General features: G+C 33.3%; 1 protein-coding gene across 2 annotated transcripts; it reads right to left on the bottom strand.

Moving 5' to 3' along the window:
- Positions 1-3261: 3261 nt before the first annotated feature.
- On the bottom strand, positions 3262-22173 carry LOC126974827 (luciferin sulfotransferase-like). Of its 2 annotated transcripts, XM_050822495.1 has the most exons (8): positions 22008-22157; positions 21040-21143; positions 10498-10632; positions 8324-8423; positions 6952-7271; positions 5786-5880; positions 5086-5266; positions 3262-4725 (listed from the first exon to the last, which is right to left on the bottom strand). In XM_050822495.1, exons 3-8 carry the CDS (start codon positions 10544-10546, stop codon positions 4610-4612), a joined length of 861 nt encoding a protein of 286 aa, XP_050678452.1. In that variant the 5' UTR covers positions 10547-10632; positions 21040-21143; positions 22008-22157; the 3' UTR covers positions 3262-4609. The 2 variants fall into 2 exon arrangements, with proteins under 2 accessions (XP_050678452.1, XP_050678451.1); XM_050822494.1 differs by lacking the exon at positions 21040-21143 and having other exon boundaries at positions 22008-22173.
- Positions 22174-22247: the final 74 nt, after the last annotated feature.

The following is a 22247-nucleotide window of genomic DNA, read 5'->3' on the forward strand; positions in this document are numbered from 1 at the left end:
AATTTTAGCAATAAATAAGTAAAGCACGGTTCCCTATGACTGAGCATAGGGCCCTTTTTACTACCAATAGTCTGTAAGAATGTGTGCCTAGGTTAAGATAGTGTTAAGAATCTGTATAGTATTAAAAAGCTAATAAAAGGAAAAAAAAATAAATATATATGTAAAATCTGTTAGTTATAAGATCAATATCATGTAAGAAATGTAATGAAAATATATATTAGTGTGTAAGCGACTGTACATAAACATTGTAAATAAATAATAAACCACCCCCAAACCCTACAGCTCAATGGTAGGGAGGAAGTAGCTTAGTAGCTCCTCGGCCCTGGAACGAAAGTTGCCAGGGAGGTAGGCCACTAGTCGCAAAAAAAAAATAAAAAAAAAACCTAACCTAACCTAACCTAACCTAACCTAACCTAACCTAACCTAACCTAACCTAACCTAACCTAACCTAACCTAACCTAACCTAACCTAACCTAACCTAACCTAACCTAACCTAACCTAACCTAACCTAACCTAACCTAACCTAACCTAACCTAACCTAACCTAACCTAACCTAACCTAACCTAACCTAACCTAACCTAACCTAACCTAACCTAACGTAACCTAACCTAACCTAACCTAACCTAACCTAACCTAACCTAACCTAACCTAACCTAACCTAACCTAACCTAACCTAACCTAACCTAACCTAACCTAACCTAACCTAACCTAACCTAACCTAACCTAACCTAACCTAACCTAACCTAACCTAAGCTATAAGCTATAAGGTCAAGCCATAATAGAGCAAAATACGAGCCTAGACTAATATTACATAGCCACAATTGCTTACACACCAACAAACATACTTTACACAAAGGGTGTAACTGTGAAGTTATTGAGGTTGTAAGTAATCAATTATACCTGGGCCTTGTCATTGATAACAGAATGAACTGGAAAATGCACATTGATACAGTATGTGGCAAGCTAAGAGCCCTTCTTGCAAAGTTCGCTGTTATTAGGAATAGGGTTCCTTTTAAAACGCTTCTATTACTATACAATTCATTAGCTGAATCAATTATCAGTTATGGGCTCTCGAGCTATGGAAGAACTTATAAAAGCCACATAGACAGAATATTCACTTTGCAACTTAGATTAGTTAAAAGTATTGTTCCAAAAAATATTTAAAAAGACCCTAAATTATTAGAATTCTGCAAAATACTACCATGCCATGAAAAGAAAAGACTTGCAATATTAAGTGAAGAATATTTTAACAAAAATCTTAAAGTGATTAAAAAAAACGATAATAACAAAGTATGCACCCGCAGTATTCGGGAGTCAAAACTACTTTTACCTAGATTTTCTAATGGCTATGGTAGAAATAAACTAAATTACAAGGTACTATTTCTAATAAATAAACTTCCTACATCTTTAAATATTATCTTGATTATTACATAATAAATAGATAAGTATGAAACACAAACATCCTGTATATGTCGTAATAAAACTACCTTACCCTCAACAGAGAACAACAATACACAAACGTAAGTGAATTGAAGGGTACTGTAAATAAGTATGCGGTAAGAACTAGGTTTGTTGGTTTGTAATTTAATATAATAAGTTTGTAAAAATTAGAAAAAGTGTTTAATGTTATTAATTGTAATAAATGCTTTGAAGTCATATTGTAATTAGTTTGAAGTACTGATATTATGTCATATAGTATATTCTTAGTTTTCTCTTAGTTATTTATAACATGCGACGAGTGTAGTACACGGTAAAATCCGAATGGGTTTATATTTGTACTTAAATTTAAGTAAATTGTAAAATACTTTTTTTTGTGTGTAAAATAAATAAAAATATTTCACCACGAAAGGACTTAAGTTTTGGATTAAACTATATTTTTTTTTTGGATTTAACTAAATTTAAAATTTGACAAAAGCTGTCTTTGTATACAAATATATGTTGATGTCCGCATACACTACATATACCAAAAAGATACCCTGGAAAAGATTTCTTAGTCTAGAAGACAAATTTTATTTAATTCAAGGAATATAACATTTAAATAACCAGTTTAACTAATTATTTCATGTAAATAAAAATATTATATATAAGTATTAGTTTCTCTCATTAAAGGTTACCTTAACTTATTAAATCTTATTAAAAGAAGTAACAAATATAAACACAAGCTAATAAATAAACACACAAACTTTCCCCTTTATAATATGAGTGTGATTTTTTTGTAAAAACCTTAAAAACCTCCGACTGAACAGTTATTGATCAGAAAATAGGGATAGACTGGCGAACGTAAAACTTATAGCAACCCTCTTTTTCGTCTGGGTTTAAAAAATACCTAACTGATACCCCACTGATGTCACTGTCCAAATCGGGTTCTAAATTCAAAATACGCAGCTGGAATTGAAATAGTGATTACATTGCTGCCAATTGACCAATAATATTTTAAAAAACTGGAGTAAACGCAGAAATGTATAGACGTAGCATTCGAAGGTTATTATGGTTTCATTTGTGGCATGTGCCATATTTCAGCTTTGATTTTGTATGAGGTGCATCCTACTAATATTATAAATGTGAAAGTTTGTATGTCTGGATGTATGTTTGAACTTCTTTAACGCAAAATCTACTGAATAAATTTTGATGAAACTTGACAATAATATAGCTTACACACCAGAAAAACACATAGGCTATAATTTATAAAACTATAGTGGGAATTATACAAAATATAAAAGAATTGTGATTGTTACTAATGAATACAACTAGCGCCATCTCTTATCAACTAGCAAGCAAAAGATCAATACAATTATATTATAAATGTGAAAGTTTGTATGTCTGGATGTATCTTTGAACTTCTTTAACGCAAAATCTACTGAATAGATTTTGATGAAACTTTACAATAATATAGTTTACACACCAGAATAACACATAGGCTATAATTTATAAAACTATAGTGTGAATTATACAAAATATAAAAGAATTGTGATTGTTACTAATGAATACAACTAGCGCCATCTCTTATCAACTAGCAAGCAAAAGATCAATACAATTTATATATGGCAAAACAACGTTTGCCGGGTCAGCTAGTTATCTATATGTATGGAACATCATTGTTTAAAACCATTAAATTTTAAGGGCTTAAAAAATTCTTTCAATTGACTTTTGTACTGAGCGTTACTTCCGTCAGAAAAAAATTCTGAGTGAAATGAATGAATGAATGAAATGAATATATACATATTATAATATATTAGATTTAATAATAAAATACTGTTCATATTATTGTTATCAACATTTATTATTTAATTTTTTAATTACACTGACGACAAAATTATTATGAACTTTAATTAATATTATTTAACTTACAATAATCATTATAGTAGGTAGTATGTAGAGTAAGTATAACTACACATAAATAACGGTTAAAATAACGATCTACTCTAAAGGTACGATCCAATATATAGGTTAGGTATTTATACAGATATTTTTAATGAAATTATTGTTTTAAATATAAAACGCTTTTTAACTTTAAGTATTTGAACAACACTAACAATGTTTAAGTCTTTCATATATTGGATACAGCACCTTACAAACTACCATCGTAAAATACTCAATTTGATTGAAAATAGTGGCTGGGAGATTCTTGTAAGATCTTTTCACGAGCTCTACTTTTTCCGAACATTTGGTAGCGTATTTGAATAAAGCTACAAATTTAGCGCGACCTTCAATACAATAGCCATACCTACTCTTTTATTAATAATTATCAGTTATGACTCTGTGTCTGTCAAATTACAGAATCAATTAAATGGGAACTAAGAGTTACAACGCAGTGGTGATATTCAATCATTCAGACCAAAAGTCCTTTGGCCGCTTACTGGATAGTATCATACTTAACTTTGTTTAATTACTGTATCTATTATTCGATATTTTGCGGAATTAGACAATAATTTACTTTAAAATTAAATTATCTAAATGCTATGAAATAAAATTTAAATTTAATCAAATGCCCTAAAGTCTAAATGATTCTAAGTGGAATCATTAGATATTAATATTATGTAGTAAGCACCAAAATATCAGCATTATTTATTTATCACCTTTATTTGTAAACTCCTTGAAGCCTAGGTACCTCATTTTATAAAAAAAAATATGGTATTAATTCGAACTCTATAGCGTAGGTATAAAGTTTTATGTTAGGTTAGGTTATAAACAACCCAAGCCTTAAATAAAGTTTTCATTTCAGAACTTAAAAATAACACCAACATTTTGCCAATGACTAACTACTTTCATTGTTTAAAAACCGCGTGTAATTGTAGCTGTAAGTATTCTTACTTGGTTCAGGCACTACTTACATATTTATTATTATTTATTTAACCCGACGTTTCGTAACCTATGCAGGCAGGGATTCAAAATGTGAGCCAACGGTTTGAAATATCGAATGTTTCTAAAACGTAATGTAAAATGCAGCTGCTATTAAACGCCTTTTAAACGAGTTAAACAAAATACAATTATCAATTAGGTACTTCTTTATTAAGCTAAAAACAAATACTATAAATTATTGTGTTAGCCTTATGCCTACGTATTAATATACTTACTACTAATTAATATTGATAATTCTTACGCTTATATTCTAAAATTGTAAATGGGGGAATCGTAAATCAGTATCTTTCAGGTTGTCTGCTAGCCAGCGCTCCGCTTGAAACGTCATCTCGTCGTTGAAGTAGTCTCGCCAACCGCCCGCCTTACCTACGTCACATACAAGCACATTATGTTAATTTTGCTGGGGCATACTAACAGCCCCTCTGTTGCGGTTTGCTTACTAATATATCTCATCAGAAAGAACGGCTGTAACATATTATTATGTTAACACATCCATCAGCGTCAGTAAACTCTGTTCCTCGAGAATTTACATTAATAAAATAAAATGAAGGTTGCTAATTTTTTATAAACAGATACCGGCTCTTTTGTGCACAGTAATTGACACTGACAAAATACACGTAGCTAATCACGTAGATATAAGGTATTGATATACGTGAAAAACCGTCATATATCTAATATTCTTATTAATCAAACTGCATTTGAAGCAATAGGTGTAGCAGCGGTTACCTTTTCTAATAAATCCTCTGTTGCCAATCATAATGCCCAGTTCCTTCATGACGTCATAATTCACCGACTTGTTGTTCTTAAAGCTGTCAATGCTCAGGTGCTCACAGAGATGAGCAATCTGTTCATCATTGAAGTCCTTGCCGAGAAAATCAGCAACACGACGTACTGCCTTTGGTAAATCCTGAAGTAAAAGAGATGTATTCAATTAGGTAGCATTCGTTAGACAACGAAACGTGAACCCCCAATCTTGCTAGCCAAAGCAGCTTTAGTAAAAATATTGTGTTAACACACCGATATGAAACTATACATGTACAATATTATAAAATAACATTGCTACATTGTGGCAATCATTCTTCTAGGAGGAATAATTTCTTATGGTACTTCCTCTATTAATGATGATTTTACCGAGCTTCACGTTTAGTTAGCTAGATTACGTCTTATTCAATGAGGTCATATAGGTACATTCTTTGTTATAACTAAAAAAAAATATGTCTCGTTTATACTGAAGCTCCTAATATTTCCTTCGTCTAATGATGCAGATAAGCAAGAAAGGGTCTATCTATAATTATTAAGGTATTAGCAGAGCAAAGTTATTGCATTGTAGGTACTGTATATCTATAGAGTAAGTATCACTATTTTCTTAACAAAATATGATAAATAATAATAAATAGGTTTATAAAAATAAATCTTTATAAAAGACCTTAGATAACTCTTCATAGAACAGGAACAGCAAATTTGGATGATGTCTCATCTCCCAAGCCTCTTTGAGATGCTCGAAGTACGGTGTCCAATGATCTGAAATACAAATTTGAGTGCGTCATTTTTCAGAAAGGAATCTTACAATTCTCATCTTGAAATTTTGTCAACAATTTTACAACGAACTTCTGTTCAATTTGTAAATCTTCTAGGTATATTATTATTAGGAGTTATCAATTTCGAATTCGTAACTTTATAGCAGCTTAATCACGATATATGTATACTACATGGTACTAGAGAAGACTTCACCTTGATTGTTAGAAAAATAGTTGTGGCCAGCTGTAGTCAATTTGCCTAGTCTATGGTGGGAGTTTGTAGCAATGACACGAGCACGTGCTAGGTTTTGTTTAAAATATGCCTTCGTGTGTGTTGAGAAACTATTGTAACTGTTAAACAAGTAAATGTTAAAGAACGATCTTACACAACGAATTTCAACATGTTTTATTTAAAATTATTTAATTATATTTCGTCGATTTTACTGGTGACGATATGTTATGGCGGTGACAACTGAAAATCTTGAATTTATTTAAAAAACATTGGATTAATTTGAATGTCAAAGTACTTGTCTTGCTGTCATCAAGTTGCGCCATATAATTTGTTCGGATTGGCTTCCTTGGTACATATTATATAATATAATCTTAATATATATAAATTACGTGACACGTTGTTTGTCCGCGATGGACTCCTAAACTAATGAACGGATTTTAATGGGGATTACTTCATGGAGTGCAGTTTGGTCCAACTTGAGAGATAGGATAGTTTTTTGTTTCGATTTGGGACCCATAAATATTTTATTTTCAATATTTGTTTTGTATGGACATATATTCTATGAGAGAATTTAGTGACGCACGGTTTGACAGTTCCGCTGTGAAACAATTTCATTATAACAACAGGGAGCATTTTACGACATAATTCTTGATGTTTTGAAATATTATTGGCAAATTCCTATAAAACAGTATTTTTTATTAGCCACAGAACAATGTGTTGGGTGAGCTAGTGTTATATATAATAACCTCAATTCTATAGCAGCTATAGCTATAACTTTTTCGGATTAAGATTGCTCCAACGCATATCCAGAACAATTTCGTAAAACTTGAAATAAATACTTACGCAAATCATGGCTAAAGAACTCCCAAAACTGCTTAAAATCTCCAACGTAACCCTGAGTTCTCATAGACTTGTTCAAGTGGTAGAAAGACACGACCACGTCTCTAGGATCCCTCGCGACATACACCACCTTAGCGTCGAGCAGATTCGGTGGCAGTAAAGATAGCGGGATGTGGGTCTTCACGAACCGCCTCGAAGTGGCTGCTGCTAACTGTTCCGTTCCAGGCTGGGTCACCCATTCTAATAACTTTAGTTTTCGCTCATCGTCTTTGTTTTCTTCTGTGAATATTTCTTTCATTCTTGGATGGACGCACATTGAAAACCTGCAGATGATATCATACTTATTTGTGAACATTTTTAGAAACAGTTGTAGGTTCTAACTTACTACCTGTATTTTCTTCTGCCTATTGTCTACTTTTTATAATATTTTTTTACATACCTAAGTATAATTGTGGTTTCGAGGTTTTTCTTTCTTGACTCTTACCTACTTACTAATCTACATGGTAGCAAGAAGAGATATGAGATCTAATTGTTGATATGCTGTTGGCCGCAATGATAAAAAATAATAATTTCAAAAATTTCATGCCGTGAAATGGAACAATCGTAAATAATGTGATGATGATTTGAAGCTAAACCGAACGGCCTTCCACCTAATATTAAAATATAAACTCTGAACTAAAATGTAACGACAACTGAATAAAATCAAGAAGAAATAAGGTAAGTATACGTTTTATTCTACGATACGACCGACAAGCTACAACCTTCAAATAAAGGCCATCCATATCGAAGCTGGCAAAACTCTTGCGATTTGTCTTGACGGCTTTGTTGCAGGACGGCGGTGATTATTTATTATCAAGCTCACTTTCTATTCCAGAAAAGTAACTGGAAAGTATTCTCATAGAAACCTTACAAGGAATAATGTATGCCGAAGAAGTCACTCTTCGGATCCAGCTCGGGTGAGCTGCTTTCGGAAAGCTCGGTAAACTCTTCTCATCCCTAATACCTCAGTGTCTGAATACGAGGTTTTTAATCAGTGTGTGTTGCCAGTGATGACATATGCAACGCATACCTCATGGCCATTCAGAGGGCTATGCTCGGAGTTTACCTGTGAATCAGAAATGAGGTGAACCGAAGGAAATCTAAAGTCACTTAATGGCAGTCGGCAGGGCACAGCTGACGGATAGATGGCCGTTGGGGCAGTAAAGTCCAAGAATGGCAACCACGTACGGGAAGACGCAGTGTTGTTAGCCCCCCCCCCCCACACACACACGATTGGTCAAGATATCCGGAATGGGTTGAATGATGATCTTTGTACAGCAGTGGACGTCTTCCGGCTGAAATAATGATGATGATGAAATAATGTAAATATTCTTACTCTAAAAAGGGATATCTTTCCGTGAGTGGAATGGCGTCGGAGGTGGCATAGTCCAAATCGTTGGCTACCATCCACACCAACTCCTGCGTCCACGTTGTACCTGCAGAAAGTCGGATTGCAATCAACACTTCCAAGTTGAAAATTTTCTGTGGTTATTATTACAATCCTAACTTGGTAGGTATCTATACAACCTAGTATATAGTCTGTGACCATTAGTTATTAATCCTGCATTTGTTATAGAAACCAATAATTACTCTCTAATAGATAATATTTTATCTACATGAATAGCATGACTCTTTCTGTACACCCTTTTGACCTTTGTCAAAGATAAATATGAATTTATAGTTAAAACTTTAACCCATATGAAATATTAACCGTATCATCGTATGAAAGACATCAAAGATAAGGATGTAAATAAAAAAACAACAGAATATTAGGATTTAAACACTCAATACTTTTTTTTTAATCGGATCGATGGATCGGAAAATACGAATGATTGTCGGTTTCCCAGTCAACTGGAAATCGAGGTTATACTGGCCTCCAAGATACTGATTGTGTTCAATAGAGCGAAAAATACTTCACGCTGAAAATCTGATCAAGAAATTTAATGTACTAAGCGGATATTTTGCTATAATGTAAATACTTCCTGTTGTAGGGATATGTGGTAGGATATGGAGTAGGGATGGATACTTACGTACTTACTATTACTAAATTTACAATAAGTACTCAATATGATAATATTAGTAAGACCTATCACTCCGAGGAAGAGCACTAAAGAAGGTTGAATTCCGTGTTGGATAGCTAGGCTGCTTCGTTGACCGAAACAGCTGCCAGTGCTTGGGTATTTTGTATAATTAATCGCCTCTCCGCTGGGCCCCATGAGCCGATGTCTCGACACCATACGGCACGAAGGCGTAAAACTCATTGAGAACGATTTTTTTTTAAATTTGCTTTGTTCGGCAGTCGAAGTAGCAGCTTCCAGCACGAGATGAAGTCTGACCCAGATTGGCGATGCAAGTTGCGTCCCAAACCAGCAGCCTTTTCTGTGTCCAAGGCTAAAGGTAACGCTACCCGCAAAACCATATGGCTGAAATCGCTGCTACTTTATACTAAGAGTAACAAATGCACTGTGGATGACTTCGTTATATCATACGGAATTATTTAATAACTCTTGATAAGCCTCATGGTTTTTATTCGAACAAAACAAATCTTATAATTATTAAGTAATGATAGTATTGTATATATTACAATACTATCTAATTAAAACTTCCATTACGGGGAAGTGTACCAAAAATAGTGGCACCGTTGCTGCGTTGTATAGGTTCATCTGTTCACCTAAATAGCTGCCAACGCTTGGACCACTAACCCACTTGATGCTCGAAGACAGTAGGTACTTTGTAGATTCTCCGCGCCCCTGGGCCCCACGGGCCAAGTGTCTCGACACCAAACGGCACAAAGATATAAAGACTCACTGAGACTGACATATTTTGAAAGCAGCGGCCCCAGCACCAACTGACGTAAGTTGGACATGAGAAGGAGCCAGAGTGTCGACGCAAGTCGCATTCAACACCAGTGCCCTCAGGATCATTCGATCAGGACGCTTGCCATCGCGGCGGGCAATACCATTTGACTCTAAAACAGCTGGTATATTAAGAGCATAAGTACCCTGCGGAGCATTAATGAAGTCATCATTTATGCTGGCGTGACGACTGATATGGCCTGCCAAATTTAGGTAGGATAGCCCGTGACGCCCAAGAGCACCTACCTGCACGCCACATCTACATTGATGTGGTTTTTTCAATTATATACCTAGACGGAGTGATACGCATATTGACAATATCATATTGTCATGTAGCTCTCCAATCGGCGCAAAAGGCAACGCTTGTTCTGCTCTGTTCTGTCAGTAGATGTGATCAAAAGATCATCATAGGCTGACTTACGAAGAAGTGCGTCCCATGCTTTTTGACACTAAATCGTCTGGAAATTTTAAATATTTGTAATATTTAGCCAAGCATTGTTAGCTTCGTTCAAATACGCAATACATAATTTACACTATCAACTGAAGATAAAATGCTGGTAAGGTAACGCCCGAAACTTTACGAGTACCCAAACAACCATACCGTATCGGTAAAGAGGCTTTAGACCATGCACGATCTGTTAATTCTAAAACCAACCTGAGCGGGGATAACTAGTCACAAATATGTCCGTCGGTCGGATCTCCATGTTGTAGTAACTCTCGGCTTCTTCCTTGAATTTGTGAGGAAAGAAATAGCCCTTAGGTCCAACACGCACGAAGCCAGTTAATTCACCTGTAACGTTAAAAAAATATTTTATCTCAATACTTACAACGCGTAAGATGGTGAAATATCACAGTTATTCCAAAAAGATAGATATAATATGCTGTTGCAGAAATTAAGTGAATGAAATGAAATAACTTTTTTTTTCGTCACCTTGAGACATAGGATGTTAAGTCTCATTTGCCCAGTAATTTCACTAGCTACGGCGCCCTTCAGACCGAAACACAGCAATGTTTACACATTACTGTTTCACGGCAGAAATAGGCGTCGTTGTGGTTCCCATAATCTAGCCAGCATCCTGTGCAAAGGAATCTCTCATTGGTTATTGTCATCATCAGAATAAGATTAACTCTCCTTCTCCAGAAAAGATATACCAACGAAGTTTTTGAATGATTGTTTAAATAGAATAAATAGATTGCAGCTTATCATGCAGGTAACTCGGTTATAGTCTTTTCTACTATGAGTATTATATTCTAATTATTATTAGTCTTTTTTAATTTAGTCTTATCTAAAAATATACAGGATGATAATTGTTCAGCCTACACAGATCAGTAACTATTGTTTTTTTATAAATACTCTTGTCTGTCTGTGTTTAGTATTTTTTATCAAACTATTTCAGAAGTACCTTTAAATGTCTTTGACTCCTCGATACACAATTGTTTTTTTTTGGTACAGCTAATTTGGCAAGTAGAAAAGATTTCTTATTAATTTTAATTATTTACACAGGAACACGGACGAGTAAAAAAAGAAGGACTCCGTGTCACCTAACATAAAAGTGGAGCACTCTTGGTGCTTCACTGTTCAAGCCGGTAAACGTGTAAATACCAAGCCCCAAACTAATACAAGCCGATCGGCCGCCATTATGAGATTTGCCATCGTCTATGACAGATCAGTTTACGGAGAAAAAATTGTGTAACCGGTATCCCCGTAACCGCACACACACTAGCATAAAGGTGCTTCACTTGCTAATATCTTTACTAATTAAAATAAATTTTTTAATTTTTTTACTAGTCCGTGCCCAGGAAGTCATCTTTTAAAAGAGAGCTCGGCCGGAGTAACAAGAAGGCAAGGAACTTATCGCCACTTTTAAATTGCCCAGAATTTACATATTGCCTCAGTATTTTAACAGATTGTTTACATGTCTAAGTCGATACGTAATCACAGCAAGGTGTTGCTATAAAAAACATAAGTAAATTACTTTTTTGTTAGCTTATGGGAAAAAAAAAACAAAATTTAAGTAAATACTTACGAAATAATATTAAGAATGTGTTATGAGTACTTAAAGGCATAACATTAATTACATAACTACTAACATAATATTATTAACTACATTGATAATAAGAGTAGTAGGTATTTGGATAGATACCTACTACCTGCCCACACTTCTATTGCTTCATGTGAGTAAGTACCTTGTAATTTAGTTGTACCGGCCTAATCAAGGCTATAAAAGCTGCTACGAAGTCTTATTAAAATAAGTTGTCTGTAACTAATTTTAAGTAAGGACACGGTATCTAATGAAGCAATAAATAAAAGAATGTGTATTAGTCGTAAGTACCTACTTAGTAGTTAGTAGATAGATACGTTCTACTGTTTGTGCATAATCATTATTAATTATATTTTATGTGAATGAGTGTTTGTTTTTTAATTGTTTGTTACGCCTTCACGCCTAACTACTCGGCAAATCATCATGAAATTTACCATACACGTTGTCAGGAGTACAGAAATGGATTAAGGTCGCTGGTCGCGGTTAAAAGGTGGCCGATACTTTCCCCTACGCTTAAAGGTAGTGTTCTGTGCTTAAAAATCAAAGTGAAAAATGCGAAACCTCTGTACCTAGTTTCAGAGATATATTGACATTTTTGAAGGGATAGGTAACTTCTTACGTAACGCGATACTTCCTTTTAAAGAAATTCATTCAAATTGCTGAGTAATATATTTTGAAATATCTACGTGTATATGTTTATTTATTACAACTTTTGTAATAAATCGATAATAACTAAAAATTTTCTGACGTTTGCGACCCTTAAAGGATAGGCAAAAGGTTTAAGCCCATACAGCCATATTCGTTATTCATTAATTAAAGGTCAAAGCAGTCTTTGCAAGATGTTAAGATGATATACAATGTAAAAATTTCGTTGCTTATACTATTAGTATGGTACCTATGTATAGTATGGTACCTATTATATTTAATAGGTACCATAAACCAAATGTTACTTTTATCGGATTAAATAATGATACTAATGATGTACATACACAAAATTGTAATGTAAAGATTCAAGAAGGAGAAGTAAAATTCAAGATATACATAAAATTTAAGTAAAAACCTAAGCTTTATCAAGTTAAACAATTTCGAAATTGAATAGTTCAACTTAGTTCAGTTTAAGTTATTACTTCTGTCGGGCATCCCGAATCACAAAAGCATAATATTATATATATTTTACAGTATAATTACTATTTTGTTCATGTTAAATATTTATTTTTGCAACGGAAGTTATTATACGTTAATTAACTCTTTCAGTTCCCGGTTGTAGCATAGCCTTGTAATATGAAATGATTGTTTTGTTGCTTCCGTTATTAACAAAACCTTCGGACGGTCTTTCGAGCAGTTTCAAATATTATTCAGTTGGAAACTGCATAACAATTAACTTTTCGAAACTTTTGCTCTGTGAACGGCTGGATCACTTGGCGTTGCGTAGAGACATCGCTTCATTGTGTGTCCTCTACCGCATTTATCATCGGGAGTGTTCCGAAGAGCTGTTTCACCTGATTCCTGCCGCCGAATTCCACCTTCGCACGACACGCCCAAGTTAGGATATCATCCCCACCATCTGGATGTGTGGCGGCCCTCGACAGTGCGGTTTTCAAGGAGCTTTCTTCCACGTCCTACAAAGCTGTAGAATGAGCTTCCTTGTGCGGTGTTTCCAGGACGATACGACATGGGTACCTTCAAAAAAAGCGCTTACACCTTCCTTAAAGGCCGGTAACGCTTCTGTGATTCCTCTGGTGTTGTAAGAGAATGTGGGCGGCGGTGATCACTTAACACCAGATTACCCGTACGCTCGTTTGTCCTCCTATTCCATAAAAAAATCACCGAATTAAGATCTCTTGACGCTTACAATTCTACAGCTTACTAATCATGTAAATAGAACCACCGCTTCCATGGAGAGAGCTCCCTCAGCGACCGACAATGATGACCAATGCAAGGAGTTGGAGGAGTCTTCTGGGCAGCGATGGCAGCCTATACCAATCCTTAAAATGCATCCAGACTAACATCTATCCCATTCACACCAGGAAAGTACTGTGACCGTAGCCCGTGAAACATTGGGGAATGCTTCTGTTTCGCACCATATTCTACCGAGACATTTAACCAGTACCTTAATAAACGCAGATATCGCTAAATCCTAAAAAGAATAGCTTTTTTATCACGGCAACTTTATATTGTAATGTGTATTGTCTATTTGTAAAGATGCTTGTGTGAGTGGCATCTTGACACTCAATGGCATCTTTCAAATTTTCTAGCTAATATAACGCTTCGTGTTATTTTATATTGAAATTAATAAAAGACAAAATACTAATTGCTAATTATATGTGATCCCAGTGTCTTTCTTATTTCTTGTAGTATTATTTTTACAAAGTTTTACTACGTAACCTGGCATTTTAGTTTCAATTATTAACAAAGTTTAACACAACATGTAGCACGCCAATCTCACATTGTTCGAGACTGGCTCGAGTATGTACTTGGGCGTAGTATTAGTTGCCACACGTTGCGACTACGCCTGCGGTATATAGTTGGAGTGCAGCGGAGACCAATCCTTAATCTAAATTATAAACATTAGCCCCCTTATTCATAATAGTCTGCTAAATTAAAGCATTGCTAATTCTCACTCTATCTTCTTCTATTGACCTAAGTTAGAATGAGTAAAAACACTCCTAAGCGGCTGTTTAAAGTTAGCGGATCATTATGAATAAGGGGGTAGAAATATAACCAAGTTGTAGATACATTATTTTAGTTGTATAACTAGGTCAATAATCGCTCGTGGCGTCATTCATTGCGATGTTCTCCTGCGACTCACATCGCAATCCACACCACTCGCGTTTATTGACCTCTTTATACAACTGTTAACTACTGTTTTGTTTGCATTAAATACTATTGACCAAGACAAGCTATCTGTATCCATAGAACATACATAGATAAATAGATGATTCAAGTTTCGACAAACGATAAAGACGCGTATCGCATTGACCTAGAACAGAAGTTCATCGACCCCGTATTTATAATATGTGTACAATGTATAGATTTGTTTCTATTTAATTATTATAATAAAGGAAAACATTAATATTATGTATATCGGAAGAATGCATAGACTTACTATAGAGACTAGCCGTATATGCTTGACATTAGCCCCTAATTAGTATTTTGTATATTGAAGATGTTTGTGTATGTGCATAAAAATCTATAATCACATCCCAAAAATAATAAGAGAGGTATCGTCAAATAGGAATTTCTCATCTAAATTATATTCATTAGACGAATATTTTCAAATAAAAACTTGACTATATACTATATAATACTGCTACTAATCTTTTGTTAAATTTATATTATTGTAACTAATGATCTAGAAATGTATTTTATAAAACTTGCACGTCATGTACTTAATAATATTGAAGTAACATCAATCTAACATGTTTATGCAAATAAAAACTTTGACTTTGACTTTGAAGCACTAGCTAATGTACTACACATTAACAAATGATAAATGAATAGGACACGCATAATCGGACTGTCAGGTCGTCTATACGTTGGTATGTTGTAAGTTTATGGGTGAATATTAGTGATACCTACAAGGTTGTATTTGTATGCATGAAACGGTGCTCCATACACCCGAGGAATGATGTCGCACTTTCTCCGGAGTGATATGACTTTTTACTACACCCACGTGGAATTTAAAAAGAAATTATTATAAACTTATCTTAGATCATTAATACGTCTAGATAGACTATGACAGCTGTGAAAAGAAAAAAAAAATGAATTTATAATTAACCTCTATTTTAAGCAATTCACGCACACTAAACACAAATCCCAAGTGTTAGACGTAGCTTGTAATATTCCTGGCCTCTTTTTATCGGTTGTCTAACAGCAAGAGACTCTTCTTAGACGTATAAATTATCTAAAAAATTTATCATATAAACCTCAAATATTAATTTTACAAATTAAACGTAGAAAGCTATTTATTTAGGTTCATCATTTACGGCAATTAATGGCAAGAAAATCATTGCCACTCTCTGAAATCAATATTTACAGCTTCATCATTTTATAAATTATTTTAATTACAATCTATGCGAAGGACTGGTTCATTCAGCCAATTTCTACTAAAAACTTGTAGTAACCTCAACTCCTAATATTATCATCAAAAACCGAAAATGGCGACAATAAAAAATTAAAAATGGCGCAACAGAAAATATTTGTTATTATTTATTTATTTTGAGTTACCTTATTTTAAACAATATATTATGTTACGTTTCAGTATAATTTTTGTAAAAAGTTTTTAGCTTTGTGTATTAATAATTGTTGACTGTTGTACAGTTGTAGGTATGTCTAGATTGTTTCACGAATAATAGGTACCTACGCAGTTAATGATGCCTAGTATATCAATAACATTGTTGTTTATAGCTTCTATATTTGTTTTGTTTTTATTTATTTAATAATAAAAGTATGCACAGTTGGTACTTAAATTTAACATCTCGCCAAACTGTTGCAACAGTTTATTGGCGAGTTTACGCTCTTGAACTATATTATAAAATCGTGCATCTATAATAAATTAAACTATACCTAATTTGTATGTTATCTACACTATTACTTATACACACATAATACATTACTTAGTTATTAATTCATAATATTCCTAAAGAAACATAGTAAAATCTTACCTGTATACATAATATAACAACTAAACTATGTACTATTAATATAAATATAATAATTAAATATTAAGGCTTACGTGGGGACGTTAAGGAAGTGCTCTTATATTTTTTTTCTTAGCCATTCGATACTGTTATAAACTACTATTTAAGTATGTAGGTACTAGCAAACATTGTAAGTACACTGTTTGAATGTTGATAAAGGTTTATTTATGTAGGTTATTGAGTCAGCTGTGTGTGCATATGTTCAATTAAGTAATTACAATTACCTATAGTTCTTGATTGAATATGTAAAACTACCAGTAAGTATTGCTTTGTTTAATAATCAGTTTAAATATAAAATATGCATAATCAATCAAGGCCATATCAATCTACGTTTAATTTTATTTTATTCATGTATTTATTTTATCAAAATACACACTATTATTACAGTATATTGCAATGCGATTGAGGTAAATACAATATTTAACTTTTTTACATCCTTAAATTTTATAACATATTATAAATAACGCTACTCTCGTGAATTCACCCTGAGTGCAACAAAACAGATCCGTCTGTGAGGCTTTATCATTAATAGTACGAAGGGCACGCGTCACCGCTGCCTGTTAACAAGTTGGTGCTCGCGGACGGCACCATCCGCAACGGAGGCCGACGCCGGCGCCATACGTACCTACCCGGAACAACAAAATACAGTCTACTAAATATATCCGCATTATGCACCTTCCCTCTAAGTACTTTGAATAGATATGAGATCAGCGCCAGGTCCCTTCTTACCCTCAGCTCGCTGTATCCTACCATACCCAAAATAAATAATGTCGGGTACATAAGCGAATAAAAAGGGTAAACCCCGTATAGATTCATATACAGGTACCGTATAAATTTATTTTGTATCCGCTCTAACATTATACTGTACTTGGCTTCATGAGGAGCCCAAATAACGGCGTTACATTCTAACTGGCTTCTAACCAAAGCGTTATATAAATTAATAATTGCCTTAATATTGGAAAAACTACGAGCCATACGTAATATAAACCTCAGATTCCTAAAAGCTTTCTTACAAACCTCAGTGACATTTATTTTCCGAAATTGTTTCAATATGTATCTATTTTGGTTTCCGAATTCAAATTTATTCCGTTTGGACAAAACCGAATCGAACTCACCGAACGCCAAATTAACTAAATTAAAATATTTTTTCAAAATCGGATTTACAATAGCTAAATAACAATAGGATCATATTTAAAATAACGAGAATTTAGCAACTGAGAAGAACGGTGATATAATATTCAAAATATTGAGGATCTAGCGCCAAGCGTGGCTGACTGTTTACGACTTATCAATGAAAATCGGTTACAGTTATAATAGATTTGCTTTCCTTTTCTATCTAGCTGTATCTCCAATTTGTTTGTCTAAACGCTAGTGTATTGTAAGTCTATGAAACCATTGAGTGACATATGAAATTATAAAGTTTAATAGAATTGCAATCAACTACCAAGCTTTCACATTTCAATATATTACACTTCACTTATCAATGGGAAAAGCCTTTGACGTGTTGGAAAATGTTGCTGTTTATAGGTTTTACATGCACTACAACCTACACTCAATATTTTAGAACGCAAGGTTTAAATCTTGGTCAAGTACATAATCATGACGATTTACGGCGCGTTCCAGTTGTGAGGAACCTCGATATTATCAGCTCTAATATAGTTTCTAGTTTGAGTGACACTGCTAGCATATTTTAATTATCGATAAAGTTTGAATTTTAATACATATTTCTAATAATAACACTTTCATTCAGTTATTCGTCCTTAGTAACTGCACTGCGATTACCTACACTCACGGTTTTTAGCTTGGTAGTCTGTAATCACAACGGCCCAAGTGAAAAAAATCAAAAGAAAAAGAAAACAACTTAAAACTACATTCTAATATCAATTCTGTAACAAACAAAAGCAAAATTATTTAGGTAAAGGTTAGGCAAACTAAAGAATTTACGAATACCCTCAATGTTAACAAAACAAGTATAAAACCATCTCATGTCAATCGTACGTGGCGGACTTGGATTGAACCGGTAGCAAGCGTGGTGTAAATAAAAATAAAGAGTAATATAGTAAAGGCATTCAAGAGTTCATTCTATAAATAAGTAGTATGAATAAGTAACTGGTTACCGTTGCTCTAAAACGCTAAGGTCAGCCAACGAATGTATAGATAAGTACATTCTTTACGGCGTACTATTATATTATATTCAGATGTGGACACTTGCAAATGAGAACTGATCAGATGATGGTTGTGTCGGTATGGAATTAAAATTAAAGTAACATTTTACAATATACAGAAACATCGATCTGTATTGTGGTCCACTAATTTATTTATTTATTCAATCCACCAGTAGTAATAACATTAATACAAGCATCAATACAATATTCATTCTAAAGACAATTCTAAATGAATTATCTTTGCATGCAATTATTTGAAGCTTACAAATATATACATATATATGGTATACTTATACATAAATTAAAAAAAGGGTTTACTTTCAGCGAAAAATAATCACAATGGAATAGTTGTAGGTCACAGGTATCGCTATATTAAAATAAGTTAAGTATATTTTGTTGATATTACAAATTATTTAATTTATCACATAATACAATTTTACTAGGGAATGTTTTGAGTGAGTCCACAAACGGGTCTAAATGTTTGCAATAAAGTATACAGCATGTTGTATGATCAAATTTAAACGTCACAATAATACTTAAACATAAACATATATAAATATATCTGGTAACAATTTCTAACACAACACTTATATTTGCCTAACTTTGATTAAATATGTCTAGCGTAAAGTTAACATGGACAGCTGTTAATCTTTGAAACTAGATCATTGATAAGAATTACAAAATAAAAGGTACCAGATGTGATCCCTGGGAAGCCCAGCTGTGACTTTATTTGCCTTCAAGAGCCATCTAAGGAAATTAAATTAAGCTTGGGTAAAAAAAGGTCACGATCATCTTTGTCGAAGGCTTTAGAAATATCTATGTAACTACATGGAATCAATTTGTCTACTATATGAAAAGGTGGTGCTATTAAAAAGATCCAAAAAGCTTAGCCATAGTATCCTACTAATCGGTCGATAATTTTCACAGCAAGCAGCCGCTTTTAAAGATTGGGAATTTTAATATAAGTTCGTCATTCGTCAGAAAAAACACCTGCGGTGTAAGAATTATTATATAAAATTGCTAATGTATAACCAACCAATGTAATGTCGTCCAAATAGTGATTAACAGGTATCGGGGGAAAATCGTCAGGTCTAGCCGACTCATTTTTTTTAATTTTTTAATTTTTTGAGTTTAAATTTTTCCTCGAATGTTGTTTTCAGAAATTAGCATATATTTAAAGTCTACTTCAGTTGATTCTGAAAGGATTGAATAAACAGATCTAAAATACAAAGAAAATAAATCGCGTATAGCCTCACCATCAATAGAAATTTGAATTCCAAAAGAAGGTACATTGTTCAAATATCAGTCTTACCGTATATAATGTAATTTGATTAATTAAATAATTTACAGACTTGCAATTTCTTACGTAATGTCTTGAAGATGGCCAGGAGACTTTCTTTTTTTTTCAGGGACATTTTGCAGGTCCAGATAATTATCATGAGACAGATTTTAAAGTTTTGAGCAGATTCTAGATTCTTAATAATATCATTTTTATCGATAATGTAACTATGTAAAAGCGTATCTAGCAATTCCTCCTTTAAAATACGCATTACCAGTTTCATCTCAGTTTAATGTATTATTATTATTATATAGTCTTAACTTCTTCTTTTAAAATAATTTTAAAATTATTCATGAATTTTGAATTGGGTGCAATCTTTGTATAAATCAGTCAACTGAATTTTATTAATATTTTCTCATTGAATATTGCCAAGTGATATCAGTCTTACTTTTGTTCCCTTCAACTAGTGCAGTAGACGTAATTTGACCCATTTTACTACTCCGTATGTACTTACTTTAATTTTCATATTCATAGGTAGACTAAAGAACCCAGTATCGCCTGTGCACACAAAGAATGAAAAATTCCAGAGCAAGTTTTGCAATGCAAATAATTTTCCTCGTTTATAGGTCATTTTATATTGAAGGTGATTTTAAAATGTTAGTAGTTGAAGTAACAAATAATACCGAACCTTGTACCTATTCCGAGGATATCGTAATATTCTCATCCAAAAGATCTCAAGCGGTGTGACAATACTATCTACCTTTACAATCAAATGATTAGGAAATTACCTATAGGGGAGTTATATATACTAGATATGAGTTAATGACATTTCTAATAAATAAAAAACTTGCCTACCTTCCGACTTCATCACCAGAGCAGTTCGATCGAACTTATAACAAGAACGCAATATGTGTCCAAATTCGAATATTTTTTTCATCACAAATAAGATATAAAATAACTTATTAAACATCGAAAAGTACCACCTATTCGAAAAAATTATATGTCTCAGACCTGAGAAGAACGGGCGCTAGAAACTTGCAGAGCTTCTTCTTTTTTAAAGTTTTGTTACAATCGAATTTATGATTCAAATAGTCGGCGGTCGCTCCATTCAAAATCTGTAATATCATTAAGTGTCATTTATATTATTGTAGTAACATTTATACTTTTATACCTATTAAATTAGGTACTCTTATACTAAAAGAGAAATAAATTAATTTCTTATGAGACCAATATGGAGTAGTTAAGTAGATCGTTTCAAACGAATAAAAAAATCCAATTGGTCGGAAAAAATGTGGTATCAAACAAAAAAAATGTATAGTTGAATTAAGAAATTGCTTTTTTTAAGTCGGTTGAAAATAATTAGGCATAGCCTGCACTATGTAATGAGTGCCAGAAAAAGACCTATTTAATCTTTTATATAATGTTTTAAGGGCTTTCGACATCACATTAACTCTGGAACTATAAGGCGTAGAGACTTGTTTGATATGAATATTCCTTTTGCCGAGAAGAGGTCAGCTATGAACGGATTTTACGAATTTCAAACGCAAGAGTTATTTTTCGTTATGAACAGAACAACTTCTGTCGTGTCAGCTAGCACAATATACATACATAAATAGATATATCCATGACTTGGAAACAAACACTCATATTCATAATACAAAATATTTGCACCTACCGGGTTCGAATCCGGGACTTCCAGCATAGAGGTCAGCGTCACTAACCCAGTGGCAATGAGTTTGTTATTATATTGGTATACCTAATTTATTCATACATTGCATAGAAAATATATGACCGCAAATTATTTTATAAAGGCCATTTCATTTATAAGAGGCATAAATTTTAAACCTTAATTAAAATTAATAGCTTTTGTTTCATTACTATTTAATGTACGACTTTACTAATTATTCTCGCTACTAATATACTAAGAAATCATACAGGGCCAATAATTATTCTAAAAAAAATATATGTTTAAAACTAACCTTTAAAGTATGTCATTAATGTTTTAGCAGTATCCGGATCAACATCACGAATTTCGTATGGGTACACTTTATCCGGCATCTTCGTAAAGTAAAAAAACTTCAAAATTAAAGTTAACAATATAGACAGGCGCGTGCGCAGTCAAAGGGACTGCGATTGAACTGAGATCTTGACAAGTGATATTTGTTGAGAGAAGTGCAGTCAAACCGTTCGTTATCTATTTACTAACAATGCGTCTAATT

This window comes from Leptidea sinapis, chromosome 34, assembly GCF_905404315.1.
Source record: "Leptidea sinapis chromosome 34, ilLepSina1.1, whole genome shotgun sequence".
NCBI lineage: Eukaryota > Metazoa > Arthropoda > Insecta > Lepidoptera > Pieridae > Leptidea > Leptidea sinapis.

Bases quoted from the DNA above. Each gene is read 5' to 3' on its own strand.
- LOC126974827 (XM_050822494.1), bottom strand. From the start codon at position 22,086: ATGCCGGATAAAGTGTACCCATACGAAATTCGTGATGTTGATCCGGAT. The intron at 8,424-10,497 runs GTTGGTTTTAGA...GACTTTCTGCAG, and splicing joins GACTAGTTATCCCCGCTCAG to GTACAACGTGGACGCAGGAG. The intron at 4,726-5,085 runs GTAACCGCTGCT...TATGTGACGTAG, and splicing joins CAGAGGATTTATTAGAAAAG to GTAAGGCGGGCGGTTGGCGA.